General features: G+C 42.6%; 1 protein-coding gene across 1 annotated transcript in view; it reads right to left on the reverse strand.

The window, feature by feature from the left end:
• Nucleotides 1-4,900: 4,900 nt before the first annotated feature.
• Exoc4 (exocyst complex component 4) overlaps nucleotides 4,901-16,185 on the reverse strand; it is a 765,522-nt gene continuing 754,237 nt past the window's right edge. The window contains exon 18 of the mRNA XM_027950110.2: nucleotides 4,901-6,353. Coding sequence (XP_027805911.2) covers nucleotides 6,116-6,353 — 238 coding nt within the window. The 3' untranslated portion in view covers nucleotides 4,901-6,115. The remainder of the gene's footprint in view (nucleotides 6,354-16,185) is intronic.

A 16,185-nucleotide genomic window follows, 5' to 3' on the forward strand; every position in this document is an offset into this window, starting at 1 on the left:
CAGAACAGAGAACACAGAGGGGGAGTCTGAGCTTGAACTCTGGTAGTGGGCAGAACATGGCCACTTACTGGACGTGGGGCGAGGTCCTTAACGTGAGCCTCGGTTTCCTCAGATCTCCAGCACAGGCTCATTGTGGGGAGGAAATGAAATGATGTGATAAAGATTTAGCACAGCATCTGACACTCAATTTTTCAAGAACTGGTGCTTCACATAATATAATGGCAATTATACAATAAAACCAATAACCAAACCTGCCTGCTAATGGTTTCCTGATCTCTCACAGTAAATAAATCCTGAGAAAGAGAACTCAGCCTGGTTTTTCTGTTCGGAGTCAGGTTTCTCCTAGAGTGTTGCTAAGTCAGCAGGAATCAGAGGCCACATTTCTAAATGGGATCATGTGTAATGGGAACTCCACTCACCTGAAAGCACCTTGACTTGTTATTTTTTTCAGCTGTGTGTACACACATGAGCTGTATATTCATTTAAAAAAGCAGGGATTGGCTTTTACAGGTCATTACATTCTTGGGATCCCAGGAGCTCCTGCTGCAGGTGTGTGAATGTCCTGGCGATATTTTTAATCACAGACGCATCTTTGGCTCAGGTATGTTACAGCTCCCCACCCCCACCCCAGCACGTCCTGTGCATTCCATCACAGTCTCACCTGCCTCGCTCGCTCCCTTAGCAGAAAGTCTTTTCTGGTGTTTGCATCTTAGTTCACTTTTAAAGAAACTTCCAGCTCAGCTCCGATGGCTTTTGCGTCTCATTGCACTCTTGATAATTAGCTCTATCTCATTACACTCCAGCCCAGTTGGAATAGGATTAGCTGGTTCAGGTGTAAACCTGTGGCGTGCATCTTACTACATCTCTTCAAAAATCCCAGGCAGGCCTTCTGCCGCAGCCAAATTAGGACAACTGCTTCCAGCTGTGTACAGTTCATTACCACTTCTATTTCAGGAAAAAAAAAATCCACTGTATTTCACATCTGGTCATATGCTTATTAATTATGTACTTCTTATAACAACTGTGCCTAATTAGGACAGAGTTGAGACCTTTGCAGAGCCTAGTGATTCTTTATGTTTTCTGGTTCTTCGTACCTCATTACCCTCCCTCCAAATTATGCCCAATTTGTTTTACATCCCTGCCACATTAAGGCCGATTGCTCTCAGGTGTGCATGTTTCAACACTTTGCTTTTCAAGCAAGATTCTGTTGACCAGGACTCTCCTTGTGTTTATATCCTACTAGGACAGTCACCTTTTGGGGTCTTTTGATCACATTTACCCTAAATGGAGTAAATCTAGCTTGGGCTTGCTAGCCCTGGGGGTGGACTCTGTTCTCCTTCATTATTTCCTGGGAAATTTCTGTGTCCTGATCCAGGGGAGGCAGCAATGGTTATGCCTCAGTGCAAGAATCTTGGATGCAGTGGCCTTGGTCCATTCATAGAGCCTATGAGGTGGAGATCCATTTGCTTTACCAAGGAATGGTAAAGGGTGAAATGCCAGGCTGTTGCCTGCAAGGGCACATGAATAGTGACAGTCCCAAGCTTATAGAAAAGCAGAGCTCAGAAGAGAGCAGCAGGAGGTTAGGCTGAAAATTTCAGTCAATCCTATGAAATATCTTGCTAAATGAAAGGGCAGTCTTTGAGAATATGATCTCTGTAAGAGGTGGCTTGAAGAAGCAGATGGAAGTATATAAGCTCCATGTCACAAGGCCTGTCTCATTGGCTTGCCACTGCATGAATCCCACACCACCTGAGCTGTAACAGGCAATTATATCTTCCTGACTTACTGAATGAATGCGTCAGTGCTAAGAAATCCGTGCATATGACTTGACAGTAGGAGTCATTAGGGTTTGGTTGCCAATTCAGTTTGACTGTTGTTTTTCCTCCCAAACCGTTTGAAGCATGAGATTGTGACTGTGAGGCACTGAAAACATTTAGTAAGAAGGCAGTCCTGGAGAGGGGCTGGAGCTTCTGTCAATGAGGTCACTCTGCTGAATGCAGGGACTGGATGAGGGTCCCACCACTCATTCTGTGAATGCCTGTCTCAAGAGCATGGGCTGTAGAAGCTCAGGCCTGGCCCTAGCCCTTAATCTGAGCTGATTTGGATCCACTCAGAAACAAACTTGTCTTTCAGGGCTTGGAAGCAGGAATTGTCTGCTTCAGGCAAGGGCAACATGAGGAAGGTACACTTGTCCAATCAGCAGGGACATTAGTGTGAAGGGGAGAAAGTTCTAATTGGGAAATAAGATTTAAGATTTTGATGTAGCTGTAAAAATATTGCATAAGGATCAAAGCCCTGGAAGTATCTGTGTTCAGAGGCCAGGTATTTTCAATGAGTGCTCATGGGGTGCCCCAGTCTGGCTGGGCACAAAATAACGGAGCCACCACAAAAGCCTTGTAGATTCAAACAGCAACCCTTTATTCCCGAACTCTCACCGGCACTCTACACGCACGTTCTGGGAAAATCCACTCCCTCCACCGGGCTCTGCGTACCAATACTCTCAGAACCCCGCGAGAACTCCACGGGAACTCCAAGAGTGGGCGCCTGAGGCAGCAGGATCTGCCCTAATCCTGGAGCTGCCCTATTCCCAGCAGGATCCACCCTAAACACGGAGCCACCCTAATCCCTGAGCAGGGTCACCTTTCAAACCAAAATGCCATGCGTCATTCCTACTTGGCTATGGCTCTCAGCAATGGGGTAAAGGGCACAATAGCACCAAAGTGTAATTTTGTTTATAAATTAAAAGGGGGTACTGACAGGTGATAATAAGACGGCTAAGTAACAAGAAAAAACAAAAACAAAAAAAAACCCCTGCAGCAGCAACTACTACTTGCAGTTCTGAGAACACAATTTGCCAGTTAAGAACTGCGTCTAATCTGTTAAATTGGTTTTTCTTTTTTTTTAAACAAATTTATTCTAAAGGTAGCTAAGTTGAGAGAGAAGCTTCTAGTAGTTTCTGATCCCTTGGGTATGATAGAAAGGAAAGTATTATTTAGGACACAGGTTTGTTGTGGGGACAAAATGAAAAACTTGTGAAGCACTGTAGAGTAGACAATAGTGACCAGAGAAGTTAGTTTTCTCAAACTACTGTTGTTGTATCACCACCAGGCTGCGTGATACAACCAAAGCCTTCTTTCTTTCATGGTTATGTCTATGGCCATCTCAGGACCCTGCCTAGTCATGGGAGCCTTCTCCATGATGTGTGACTAGTGCTATAGACAGTGTTCCCCTTGTAGTAATCCCTTTATATCTGCAGGAGGTTGGTTCTAGGGCCCCCTCTTTCTGGATGCCCAAATCTGAAGACACTCCAGTAAGTTGGTATGGAGTGGCTTTATTATCCTATAACCTATGCACATCCTCCCATAAACTTTAAACCATCTCCAGATTACTTGTATACATAATGTGATGATGTAAATGACATGTAAACAGTGGTACAGTTTTGTTTAGGGACAAGAAGTCTATCCTGTTTGTACACATGTGGGTTTTTCCCCCTGAGTAGTTTCAGTCCACAGTTGTCTGAATCCCTAAATTTGGAACCTGAGCACTGGTTGGGCCAGCTATATATTGTTCTACTTGTCCCTTCTGTGCAGGGAGAAAGTGGAGCTGTGGTGGTGACTGCCTATATTCCCAGCACTTGGGAGGTTGGGGCGGGGGGAAGATCACTCAAATTCAGGAGTTTGAGACCAGCCTGGGTGACACAGTGACACGTTTTCTCAATACATGCAGACATATATAAAAAGAAAAAGGAAAAAGAAAACCAGGAATGAGAATATGGTTTACTTTATTTTTGGTGCCCCTTTGGTGAGGACTATTTTGTTGATCTTTTTAGCTGCAACTGCACATCTAGAGGGTGGCCTTCGTGGGAGAATGTGACTCTTGTGGTTACATGTCAGTGTGTGTGTGTGTTGGGGCTTGTCCTTGGTGGACTCTGGCTCTCTCGAGCACTTTTCAGTCATGGCTGTGAACATTGCAAAACCTGTCTCACAAATACCTCCGAAGCGGGGCCATAACATGTAGAAACCCTCACCGTGTCCCTAGTGATGGCAGATTTAAGATAATCCTGCCATCTCCAGCTGTATCCATTCAACCAGCCCCTGAATGCATCACTGGGGATTCTTAACCTTTTGAAGAATAAAGACTGATGTTCCAACTTTCAAGAAATTTGTGTCTGGAATGTCTTGCACAAAGATCACTGAACTCCCTCTTCTGTTCAGAATTGACACGTTTCAATTGCATCATTATTGTAAGCACAGTAAGGGTCCCACTTCCCTAAATGCTGCCCTGAAGCAGCTCTGTGGCCATTTTTCTGTTGGCTATCGGTGTTTCTGGCATTCTACTCAATCGACCCAAACGCCTGTCTCTCTCCACATCCAGGGAGACTCTCCTAGGCGCTCCCCAGTCCTACCCTGGCTCTTCTGGCAACACTCAGGTCCTCCCCCTAGAGAGGACAGGAAAGAGAAGAGAAGGCATAGAGGGAGGCCACTACAAACAAAAGTGGCCCACTCTAACCTCCGCTGGCCTCCCTCCTTCCTGGGGACACCAATGCCAATGACCTTGTGGAGGACCCTGTTTTCCCACAGCTTTCTCCTACACAGATTCAACTTCTTTCCAGCCAGGCCTCTGAACTACAGAGCTCTGTCACATTCCTTCCCCTGAGAAGCCTGTGGAAGGCCACCATGCAGTTTGCAGCTGGGTCCCTGCAGAGCTGCTGCACTGGCCAGCCTGGTTTCCGGCTTAGTCTTGAGCAGAGGCTGGTGGGATCTGAGTTGAGTGCAGCTCCTACACTCTGCCACAATAAGGATGTCCTCTTTATATATGTGCCCAGGGCCTCGTGGCTTGACACACTGGCCTTCAGGGAATGTTTGCTGAGTGAAGAATACAACAAAAGCAACACACAACATTTAAGCTTCTCAAACCATCTTTTAATTTTCTGTTTATTCCATCAAGACCAAAGTTGTTACAAACAAGCATAAAGCTCCCCACACCAGGGCACGAGGTGAGACCCTGCACATTCAAGTCCTTCTGGCTCTCGTTCCTGTATGTAGTCAATATGCACCCAGTCAGTGACTGTGGCCTCTGGTCACACATGAGGCATGGGCAGGCAGAAGATTTGGGAGCCTGGGGACAATGGTAAGGTCCAGTGGGCCAGGAACACAGGGAGTGCCCACCCACACCACAGAACAGCAATTAGAAACAGGCCCAGGTGGCTGCACAGAGGAGAAAGGTCACAGCTGTCTCATGGTCCTGGCACTCAGCTGAGCAGACCTGGGCTGCTTTCTGAGGTGAGAAAGACTGAGGTGCTGGCAGGAGGACAAGTGAGGACCTCAGGATCACTATCCCCCAAATTTTGAGTGAGATGGAACATTCTCTAACCCTTATTTTCTCTTGGAAATTAGAGGGGAAAACCAGGCAGAGGGTTGAATTGCCTTTCATTCTTCCATATTTGTCATTAATTTTATGGGTTTTTTTTTTTTTTTATAAAATAAAAAGGCAACAAACCAACCAATACCCTGTGTACAAGCTACAGCATACAAGTTTGCTCAGCGATGTGGATAAAGGGCATTTGTTTCTAACCCTGGAGAGTTCCTGTTTTGGTGAGGGAAATTTGTTGGAAGTCACAGCCAGCTGAGAAGCCACTTATTTAATTTTGGCAACAGAGTCAGAAAGCAATGAGCATACACTTATTTCATTAGGCTCTAAAGGGGATAAAAATCTTTTTGTTCATGTAGGAGAACCCCATTAAGTGGCTGTAGAAAGGGACTAAAACTTAGGTGGCAGTCTACTTCCCAAGGTGGAAGTTTCCATGCTGGTAATCAAACATTACTGAATGTCACAAATTCATTCTTTTGTTTTTCAGCGTGTAACAGCTTGATGTGCCCTCCCCCTGTCCCACCCCAGCCCCTGATGAACAGACTGCATTAAAATCGCTGTTACCTGGCGACACTGGTACTGCAAACTTCCTTTAGAGTTCCCGTGGAAAACCAAAACTAAAGAAAAAGCCCTCACCCCGGCTTCTGCTAGCTATCAGTGAGGACAAACTAAGCTCAGAGTATAGCGAACGACCAACTGAAGGGGGCGCGGGTCTGGCGGAGGGAAGGGCCCCAGCCCGGCGCCCCTACACCGTGGTTATTTTCTTGTCCTTGGTGGCCTGCTTGATGGCCGCCTGCTCGCAGATGATCTCCTTGAGCCGCTGCAGCCGCGTGTTCTGGGTGCTCTGGTCCCCGACGCCGGTCTGACTGCGGTGCAGCAGGGTGAGGGCGTGGATGTACTCGAGCTCGGTGTACTTGACGCCCTGGTCCACCACCAGGTTCAGGAGCTCGTCGGCCGTGTTGTAGAGCATCTCGTAGTACTGCCTGCGGGACAGGACAGGGTGGTGACATGAGACAGGAATGTGGGGGTGTTAACTGCCTACTATTCCGCAGCAGTGACTCGTCCCTGGCAGGCAGGTTTGGTCCCATTCAACCCCCCCCCATTGGTTCACTTGCTCATTCATTCATTTCTGGACGCTCCATACAGGGGGCTAATAGTAGTACCTACCTTTTAGGGTTATTGGAAGAATTAAATTAATGCATAGAATGGTGATACTTGATGAAGAGGAGCTCTTATTAGGAATGAAACAATAATGTGTCAATAGCTAGAAGTAATAGCAATAAGCAAGAAAAGGCCCCTTTCCTCAAGTAGCTTGGAGGAAAGGTAAAGAGAAGAAGAGAAATAATGACATTGCTGTTGACTGAGTTCCTTCCTGTCCAACCCTTGATGCACCCAGGAAGCTGTAACTCCCATTTCTCAGATAAGGAAACGGAGTCCAAGAGAAGTTAGCAGACTCGCCCAATATCACTAAGAGTTGTTAGAGTCTGTAAACAAGTCAAAATAACACCTGGCATTTAGTCAGGGGAATGTTAGAGTTCGTAAACAAGTCTGGATGGTGCCTGGCAAAATGCCAGAGGGAGTGGTTTGAGAAGTAACAAAAGCGAGTCATTAAGTGTAGAGATTCCTGATTGGTTGACTGATGTATCTAGTTTATGCTAATTAGATAAGCTGTGTGGAATGTATAAATACTGCTCCTGTCCTGCAATAAACGGCTCCTACTCCTGCTGTATCAATCTACACAAGTTATTCGTCACCCCCTGGTTATTTTGCTGCAGCCGGACTGCGGCAGATGGTGGCCCATTACGGGGAGCCCCGGGACACTCGGGGGTAAGTGACGAAAAAAAGCTGCCCGTCCATAGATAGGACGGGAGCAATCTGCTCGTCCCTAGGCAGATAGGGCGAGAGGAAAAATGGCCATTTTAAGAAAATGGAGAAGATTGATACAGTATGTTTGTGTCTTGTTTTGTCTTGAAATGTTGTATTGTCTATATGATGAAAATATGGAAGGGGTGAGAAGTAAATTGATAAGGGAAGGAGGCACCCCAATGGAACCAAGAATATTTAAGGCATGTGTTGATGGAAGCCCAGGAACTCTAGTCAGAAAGAAAAAGAAAGTTCAGAAGAAGAAGGATTATCAGGAAAAAAGTTGCAGCAAAATAACCAGGGGGTGACGAATAACTTGTGTAGATTGATACAGCAGGAGTAGGAGCCGTTTATTGCAGGACAGGAGCAGTATTTATACATTCCACACAGCTTATCTAATTAGCATAAACTAGATACATCAGTCAACCAATCAGGAATCTCTACACTTAATGACTCGCTTTTGTTACTTCTCAAACCACTCCCTCTGGCATTTTGCCAGGCACCATCCAGACTTGTTTACGAACTCTAACATTCCCCTGACTAAATGCCAGGTGTTATTTTGACTTGTTTACAGACTCTAACAAAGAGTGAGTTCCTGCACCAGGGTATGAACCCAGGATGCTGACTCCAAACCCATTAGCATTTCTTCGCAGACACAGAAAACTCAAAAGAAGAATGTTCATGTGCCATGAGTGAGGTGTACACAGAGTGAATTGACAGCAGAGGAAGGAAAAGTCACACTGTTGAGAGGAGGGTGTGGGACCAGGGGGACAACTCACAGGCCTAGGCTTTGGTCATATGGGGCTTCTGGGAGGAAATTCCAGATGGAAGGGAGAGCAGGAGCAAGGAGTCATTGGCTGGGTGTTGGAGAAAAGAGCAACACTGCATTCAAGTGCCACACATCTTCTCCACCCCAGAGAGAGGGTGAAGGCGGGAGTCTGAGAAGGTGAAGAGAGTCGCCATTCCTAAAATGGACATTACCACCACTATATCCCAATGCATCCGGGGGACTCTAAGTTACTACTTGCATGGTCACTCCAAACTACCCAGGAGGAGCAATTTGGCACAGGCTCCGAGCCACCTTTGCCACTATAGCTTGTTAGCAAAGGACATGAGAGCCTTCCCAGGTCTGGTTCACCTTCTCTCTTCCTGACACAAAGGGCTGGAGCTTTGCCAGGGTCGTAGGGCTAGACCAGGGAGCAGGCCCAAGGTAACTCCTGTGGGTAAAGGGGTCTCACAAATCTTATCAGGATCACTGGCTCGGAAATCCTGTATTGTTGGAATAAGGATCTTTGATTTGTTTCTTTTTCATCAAGAACATTTTGAAAAAAAAATATAGGTATATGTACATATCCTAAGGAAAGATGAGGCCATCCTGCCTAGGGAATATATTCAAGGAGCTTTATAATTTCAAAAATTACACAATGGGATTGTAATCAAGAAAAGTTCTGGTGTCTTTTCATATGATTTTTTTTCCCCCTGCTTTCCTTACTCTACTTTTCTAATTAACGTTCTATTTAAAAATGACAGCCTGTAATCCCAGCAGCTTAGGAGGCTGAGGCTGGAGGATTTTGAGTTCAAAGCTATCCTCAGCAAAAGCGAGGATAAGCAACTCAATGAGACCCTGTCTCTAAATAAAATACAAAATAGGGCTGGGGATGTGGCTCAATGTCGAGTGCTCCTGAGTTCAATTCTGGTTAAAAAAAAAAAAAAAAAAAGAAAAAAAGAAAAATTAGGAGAAGAGAAATAACACTTTTTTTTGGAGAAAGGGTCTTGCCCAGGCTGGCCTTGAATTTGCCCCCCTCCTTCTGAGTAACTGGGATTATAGTGTGCACCACTGTGCCCTGCAAAATAATTCTCTTTTGTGAACATTCCTGAAATGTGGCAGGAATGAAAGTGCTCATTTTACTGAGTGTCTCCTGGGAGCAGACTGTTCAGCATTGCCTTCGTAGAGGGTCCTCTTCAGACTAATTTTCTGTAGTGGTTTCTAAAGTGTATTCATTTAATCCCATGGAACCTGATGTGCAGGAACCCCTGGTCAAGGGTAACACTGAATATGACAAAAGCATTTCTGGTAGAAGAGCAGAATGAACTAACCTCCAGGCCCGGGGTCTGGGAGCCATATTAGCTACAGTCAGGACACCTTTTGAAGTTACATGTTTAGTATAATCCCCATGTGAGCTTTGCACCCCACTCTTCAATACACCTCTTGTAATTTAAAAATATTTGACAAAAACATTTATAAATAATATTTTAGAGAAAATCTTATGCTGTAGGAAGATGCACCATATTTGTCCTGTCTTCACGGGTTCCCTGGCACACAATGGCCTCCTCCCTGACACTGGCTTTTGTTTTAAGAAATGAGAGCCTATATCATTTAATTTGCTTTCCCGTAGCTATACCTGTGAGGAACAGAGCTGTCTGTTTAGGAAACTTCCTAAGAATAGACATGCAAAAAATTGCCTGAGAATAACTCACATACAAATTAAGGTTTACCAAATAGAATGAGAATTTGGGGCTTATGATGCTTTTGAAGCTTGAAGGGACTTGAAATCTGCAGTTTCTAGACTAGTAATTCTTGAATTTCAGAGGGCCTCAATATTAATTACCTGGGGAGTTTCTTAAAGGTACAGAGTGCAGAGACACTGACACAGATACTGTGACTGTCAAAGGTTCTGAGCCAGCCAGGACTTCCGAGTCTCTTTGGTAGGGGAATAAATACAAAACCATCCCCATCTTCTCCCACCAGGCCCTAAAAGCCTTAGGGAAGGCCACAGAAGCCTGCTGTTAAAGGGTTTGTGATGCTTTTCACTGAGACTAAACCAAAAGAATTGGAATTCTTTGCATTATAATGTTGATATTTTTCTCATTTATCTTAAGAAGTAACACTGAACCCATCAGCCTAGATGAAATTGGATTTCTTTTGAAAAGTCTGATGAATTGTTTCTAGGGATACTGGCTGGTTTTCTACAGAGACTGCTCTTTTCTGCTGGGAGCAAACAACAAGATAAAGATGCCTGGATTGCTAGTCCTGGATCTTCTGTGTGACAGTGACGAAGGGCATGCCACTTAAGTCCTTAATGTTTCAATATCCTCTGTGCAATGAAGACCTTTATAAATCCCAGATTGACACTTCGAAGTGGACTGAGAGACTGAGAGAGTTCTCAACAGCTTCAGATGAACAGTGTGCCAGAATTGCAAAGCCAAGTTATTAAACAAAATTGACAGGTAACTGATGGTGTATTTTTCTATAGTTAGGGAAAAAATTCCCCTATAACCATGATGATATATTAGATTATAAAGAAACATAAATATTTAAAGACAGAATGAAATTCATTTATCTTTCAGAAAGGTACCCAGTAGCAGAGACTAATAAATCGGCATAGCAACAGTTAGACGTGGAGGGGGGGAAAGGGTGCTGTGAGGTGCCCTAAAGAGAAAATAGGAAAATGCCCCAAACTATGCAATTAGAGTGAGCCTCCATGATAAACACTGGCAGACTGAAATGAAATTATGTCACCCAACAGGGATAAATAATTGATCAGTACTTATTGAGGCCCCAGGAAAAGCAAAACTTGGTCTCGAACAGCAAGCAGCTGTTACGGGAGCAGCCACGGCTTCCTGGGCACCACATTTTACACTAGATGGCGCTTTACTTAGCTGTCTGGGCAGGGTCAGTGACATTTTCTAGCTCATGACCTGTACAGCAAGTCTCTTCACAGGCCATGATATTCAGGGTCACTTACTAGATGTGGACCCAACACCCTAATCTAAAGACCCAAGAGTTCCGCATCAGCATGGTGGACAGCAGTCTGTGAAGAAGGGTGTGCCTTCCGAGGTGGCTTCTCTTATCCTTTGCTGTGCCTTTGGGCAGCAGTTCCCAAAGTAGTATCACCAACAGCGAGGGCAAACAGGGAGTGGTAGAGAAGCAGCGCGTGATGTCACACAGTCTGGCCCTCGTGGTCCCAGTCTATAACACACAGCATTGGCATTTTGTTCTGGGACAAACACATCATTTTCTCTTATCTTCCTCAAGTTTGCTTTAGTGGTAGACAGTTCTGCCCCGGCTTTTTCTTTCCTTTCCATACTTTTTTTTTTTGGTGCTGGGGACAGAACTCAGGGCCTCACACATTCCAGGTGAGCACTCTATCACTGAGCTGCACCCCAAGCCCCTGACTTTATCTAATGGCATTGCCCAGCAACGCTTCCCCCCAGAGATTCTGTCTGAAAACATTCATACCATTTATAATGATATGAAGGCCATTTGGTAGGGTGGGCATATCTTTTTAAAGTTTTGTAATGAATTTGTATCTCTCTGGAACTTAATACACATACCATATAGAATATATGGAACATACAGAAAAAGATTACTCATATAATTCCATCATAAAGAGATACCACATTTTGGCATATTTTCTGGTAGGTCCTCCACCCACTACCATGTAGTGTTCCAATCAATTTCTTTCTTATAGTTGAAATATTTAGGTTGAAGCACAATTGGACACTTTGGTTGTTTCCAATTATACAAGACTTTCTCTCCTGAGGTAGATTCTAAAAGCAGAATTAGTCCAAAGGTAAGCATATTGTTTTGAATACTAGGCAGTGCTGCTGGGTTGCTTTTTGATTTTCAATGTATATAAACAAACTATTGACATCTGTTTTACTTTTGAGTATTCTGATCTTTCTTTAAGAGCTTTTCATACATTTTCAAAGCTAAGACACCAGGATAGTTTTAGTCTCTCATCCCTCGCTCTATCTCCCACCTTGGCAAACTCGGTATAGAAGTTACTAATGCATCTCTGGAAGTTATTGCAAATATTACAAAAAAAATCCTTTTTTTTGTAAATTGAGGGAACAAGGCACCACTAAAACATCTACTTCCACCCAGGGCAAACTCTCCTTCTTGTACCTGTGGGCTTTGGGTGTAGGGGTGACAGGAAGGCCCTGACTATAGAACTGTCCAAAATCTCTGGATAAAGCTTTGCCATTTGCATTGGTGAGATTCAGAGTCTAGATCCCTGAATGGAAACTGTGCTTTTAAATAAAAGTTGTCCTTAAGTATCTGGGAGGGGCTGATTCCAGGATCCCCAGGCTCAAGTTCCATATATAAAATGGCATATAATTTGCATATAATCTATATACACCCTCCCATATTCTAAATCATTCCTAATTATCTGTATTACCTAATATAATGTAAATGCAACACAAATAGTTGTTATACTCTATTGTTTAGGGAATAACAAGAAAAAAATCTGTACATTTAATATTTTTTCTTAATATTTTTGATTCTTGGGTGTTGGAATCCGTGGATGGAGAGCCCATGAATAAGGCTGGCTGGCAGTGCGCTATGTCTCATGCTGGTTTTTAGAATCTGTCTTTATTTTTATAATGTTAATAATAATGTTCAACTTTTAGATATATCAACAGAGTTAAAACTTTGAAACAGGTACGACTATCCACATTTTACAGATGAGCAAACTAAGATATAGAGTACGAATGATTTATCTAAGGCCTCAAAGTGAAGTACTTTGAACTCTGTACTCATTCCAAAGCCACATAATATACATATCTGAAACTGTAAAAAGCGAAAGTACTAATTTCAAAGAATATTTGTATAGCTAATTCAGTTTTAGCCCTGATTTTGGAAATATAAATTAAATAAAATTCCTGTACTAACTCTTTGACTTCTATCATAATGGAATGAGCCAGTAAAGTGGAAAGTCAGAATTCATTTATACAAACTTTGTAGTTAAATTAAAAAACACTGGCTTGGACCTGGGAATTAAGTGATACAAACTTAAACAGTGCATAATTAAGGAGTTACAGAAAGAGTTTTGACTATTTCATTTTATTACCTTTCTTTATTCCTTCTTTGCTACTCAAAGCTAAAAGTTCATGGATGAGTAACTTTTTCCCCCTTTTTAAAGTTGACTGCTCTTCTGATTCATTACTTCTGAGTAATCAAAGCATTTTCATTGTAAAGACTTTATCTGAAGGGAAACTCTTATACACTGTTGGTGGGAATATATATTAGCAGAGCCATTTGGAAAACAGCATGAAGATTTCTTAAAAACCTAAAGAGAACTACTGCATGATCCAAACTATCACTGTGTATATATTTAAAGGAAATAAAATCATTAAAAGAGAAACTTGCCTTGTCATGTTTATGGCAGTACTATTCACAAGAGCCAAGATAAGAAAATAACTGCATTATCTACAGATGCATAAAAAAGGAAAATATGGCATACACACACACACACAATGGAGTATTAATTGATCATAAAAATAGTGAAATCCTGTTATTTGCAGCCACATAGATGAAGCTGGATGAAGGGTCATTATGTTAAGTGAAATAAGCCAGAGGCACAGAAAGACAAATGCACATGTTTGCACACATTTATAAAAAGCAAAATGTTGATTTAGAGAAAAATGGAGTGGAATAGTGGTTACTAGACACTGAAAGGGGCACAGGGAGGGCACAAAAGAAGTCAGATAAGGGCACCAAAACACAGTTAAATAGGAGGAATTAGTTCTGGTTTTCTAGAGTGCATTAGGGTAATAACTGTTGGTGGAAGAAGATGGAAGTGCTTATTACCCTCATTTCACCATTACACACTACATACATGTATTCAATTATCATACCATAACCCTGAAATCCATGTAAATATTATGTCTCAATAAAAAAGACGTTCTCTTTAATCCTTCCTGAGATAAAACTATATTGGTGTCAACAAGATAATTAAGTGCTGATTTCTGAAATACAAGTTTAAGAGGGACCTATATATACTTAGTAGCTCCCCAAATAACTTTTTAGCCAATACTTGCTGAATATTCTTTATCTGAAATGCTTGGGACTAGAACTGCTTTGGATTTCAGATGGTTTTTTTTTCACCAAATTTTAGAATATTTGCATATATATGAGATATCTTGGTGATGAGATCCAAATCTAAACATGAAATTCATTTGCTTCATATATATACTGTGGTTTGAATGTGTTTTGAGCGTTCCTCCAAAGGCACATGGGTTAGGAGGCTTGGTCCCCAAGGTAGCAGTATTAGGAGGTGGAGGGGCCTTTAAAAGGGGAGTCTGGTGGTGGGTTCTTGGGTTTTTGGGGATGCTACCCCTATCTTAGGAGGGAACTACTAGTTTCCTGGAGGAAGTTCTCTTGAGAACCAGTTGTTAGAAAAGCCTGGAGCTGACCCCTGAGTTGTTCTCTGGTTTCCTGAATCAAGATGTGATCTCTCACTCCTCCAACACTCCCACTATTGCCATCTGCTATCATGTGATCCAGCTGAGGGCCCCTCATCAGAGCTGAGCAGATTCAGCTACCATGCCCTTGAACTTCCACAACTGTGAGCGAAATAACCTCCTGTGTTCATAAGTAGCTTGCCTCAGGTACTTTGTGATAGTAATGAAAAGCTGATTAACAACATCTTACATACATAACCTGAAAGTGCATTTATACAATATTTTTAGTGAGCTTGCATTTTGACTGCAACCAGTCAGGTGAGGAAGTTTCCACTTGCAGTATCATGTTGGTGGTCAAAATTTTTTTGGATTTTGGAGCATTTCAGATTTTAATTTTCAGATTAGGGATGCTCAACCTGTTACTGGAATATTTCAAGCATTTTAGTAAAACTTCAGGGGTAAAAGGGCCACTACATCAAGTGAAACATTGAAAACATTCCTGTTTTCTCTGCCTACCCAATGGTACGTATGATAATAAGCAGGGAAATGGAAAGAAAGGAACTGAATAATCCATAAACTAGATAATCATCCCATAAATAATTGAGAGGTGGTTACAACAGAAAGACTTTGAGAGGTAATACTCAAGAGATCAACTAAACCCAGACTCTGGTTGTGTTGCTCATTCCCCCTGACTAGCTACATGACCTTGGGCAAACGATGTCAGCTCTTTGGACATCTGTTTTCCATGTGGAAACTGGAGAGGTTATAGGTGCAGCTTAGATACCGCCGGCCTTTTTGGATTTTACAACCTTTATGGCTTTCCCTGCTGGGTCCTTTAACATCATGGGGCTTCCACTGGAATCAGCTGATGCTGATTTTCACCAAGCAATGGTAAGCAAATGTATTAGCAATTGATTTGGAACACTCGGAACAAGTGTAGTCTTAGCTCTGATGTATTTTCCAGACCAATAATAAAATGTATGGTAATACTATGTGTCATAACAATAAATTAGTTTATTAAAAAATAGACTATAATTGCTCTTATTTGTTTTCCCGTTCAAAGAGCTTAGAGTTTATTACAGACATTATTGAAGATTCTAATTTGAAATGAGTTGGAAGTTATTTCCATTTCAAGAATAAGAACACTAAGGTAGAGAAAAGCTGAGTAATTTTCAGGCAGTTAGTGGCAGATTTAGATGAATAAAGGGGAAGAGAACCCGAAAGTGTATGGTTTTAATGTTTGCCTGGCATCTCTGGTCGTCTACCTACATTGTCTTTATATAAGGTGACACCCCATTTAAGTATGGCATTATATTTACAATGGCCATTGCCAGGCTGGGAGTATAGCTCCACATTTAGCATGTGGAGGTGCTGGGTTTGACTTCCTGCACCACCAAAGGAAAAAAAATGACAATTACCTTTTGGCCCAGTTCTGATGAATGCCATGCTCGACTAGTACTGTGGGTGTTTCTCCTGGGGATGCTTTAAAAGTTAAAGTCAGTTGTGTCCACTCCTTTCAGGAACATAGATCTTGTCATTTTTGACAGTCAGCAACAGCCATAGCCTGGATTTATGTCTCTTCAGAAAATATAATTGCTCAAAACAAAGGAATCCCCCACGATGTCCCCATCACTGTTGAGATGGCACACTCCCAAGCCTGGTTAGTCACTGGAATGGGGAGAAAATGTCTTCTCATTCCCTTAGCTAACAACTTTGCTCTCTCTCCACCTTTGGAATACATTCTAAATTTATAAATATCTATGG

This window comes from Marmota flaviventris, chromosome 1, assembly GCF_047511675.1.
Source record: "Marmota flaviventris isolate mMarFla1 chromosome 1, mMarFla1.hap1, whole genome shotgun sequence".
Classification (NCBI taxonomy): domain Eukaryota; kingdom Metazoa; phylum Chordata; class Mammalia; order Rodentia; family Sciuridae; genus Marmota; species Marmota flaviventris.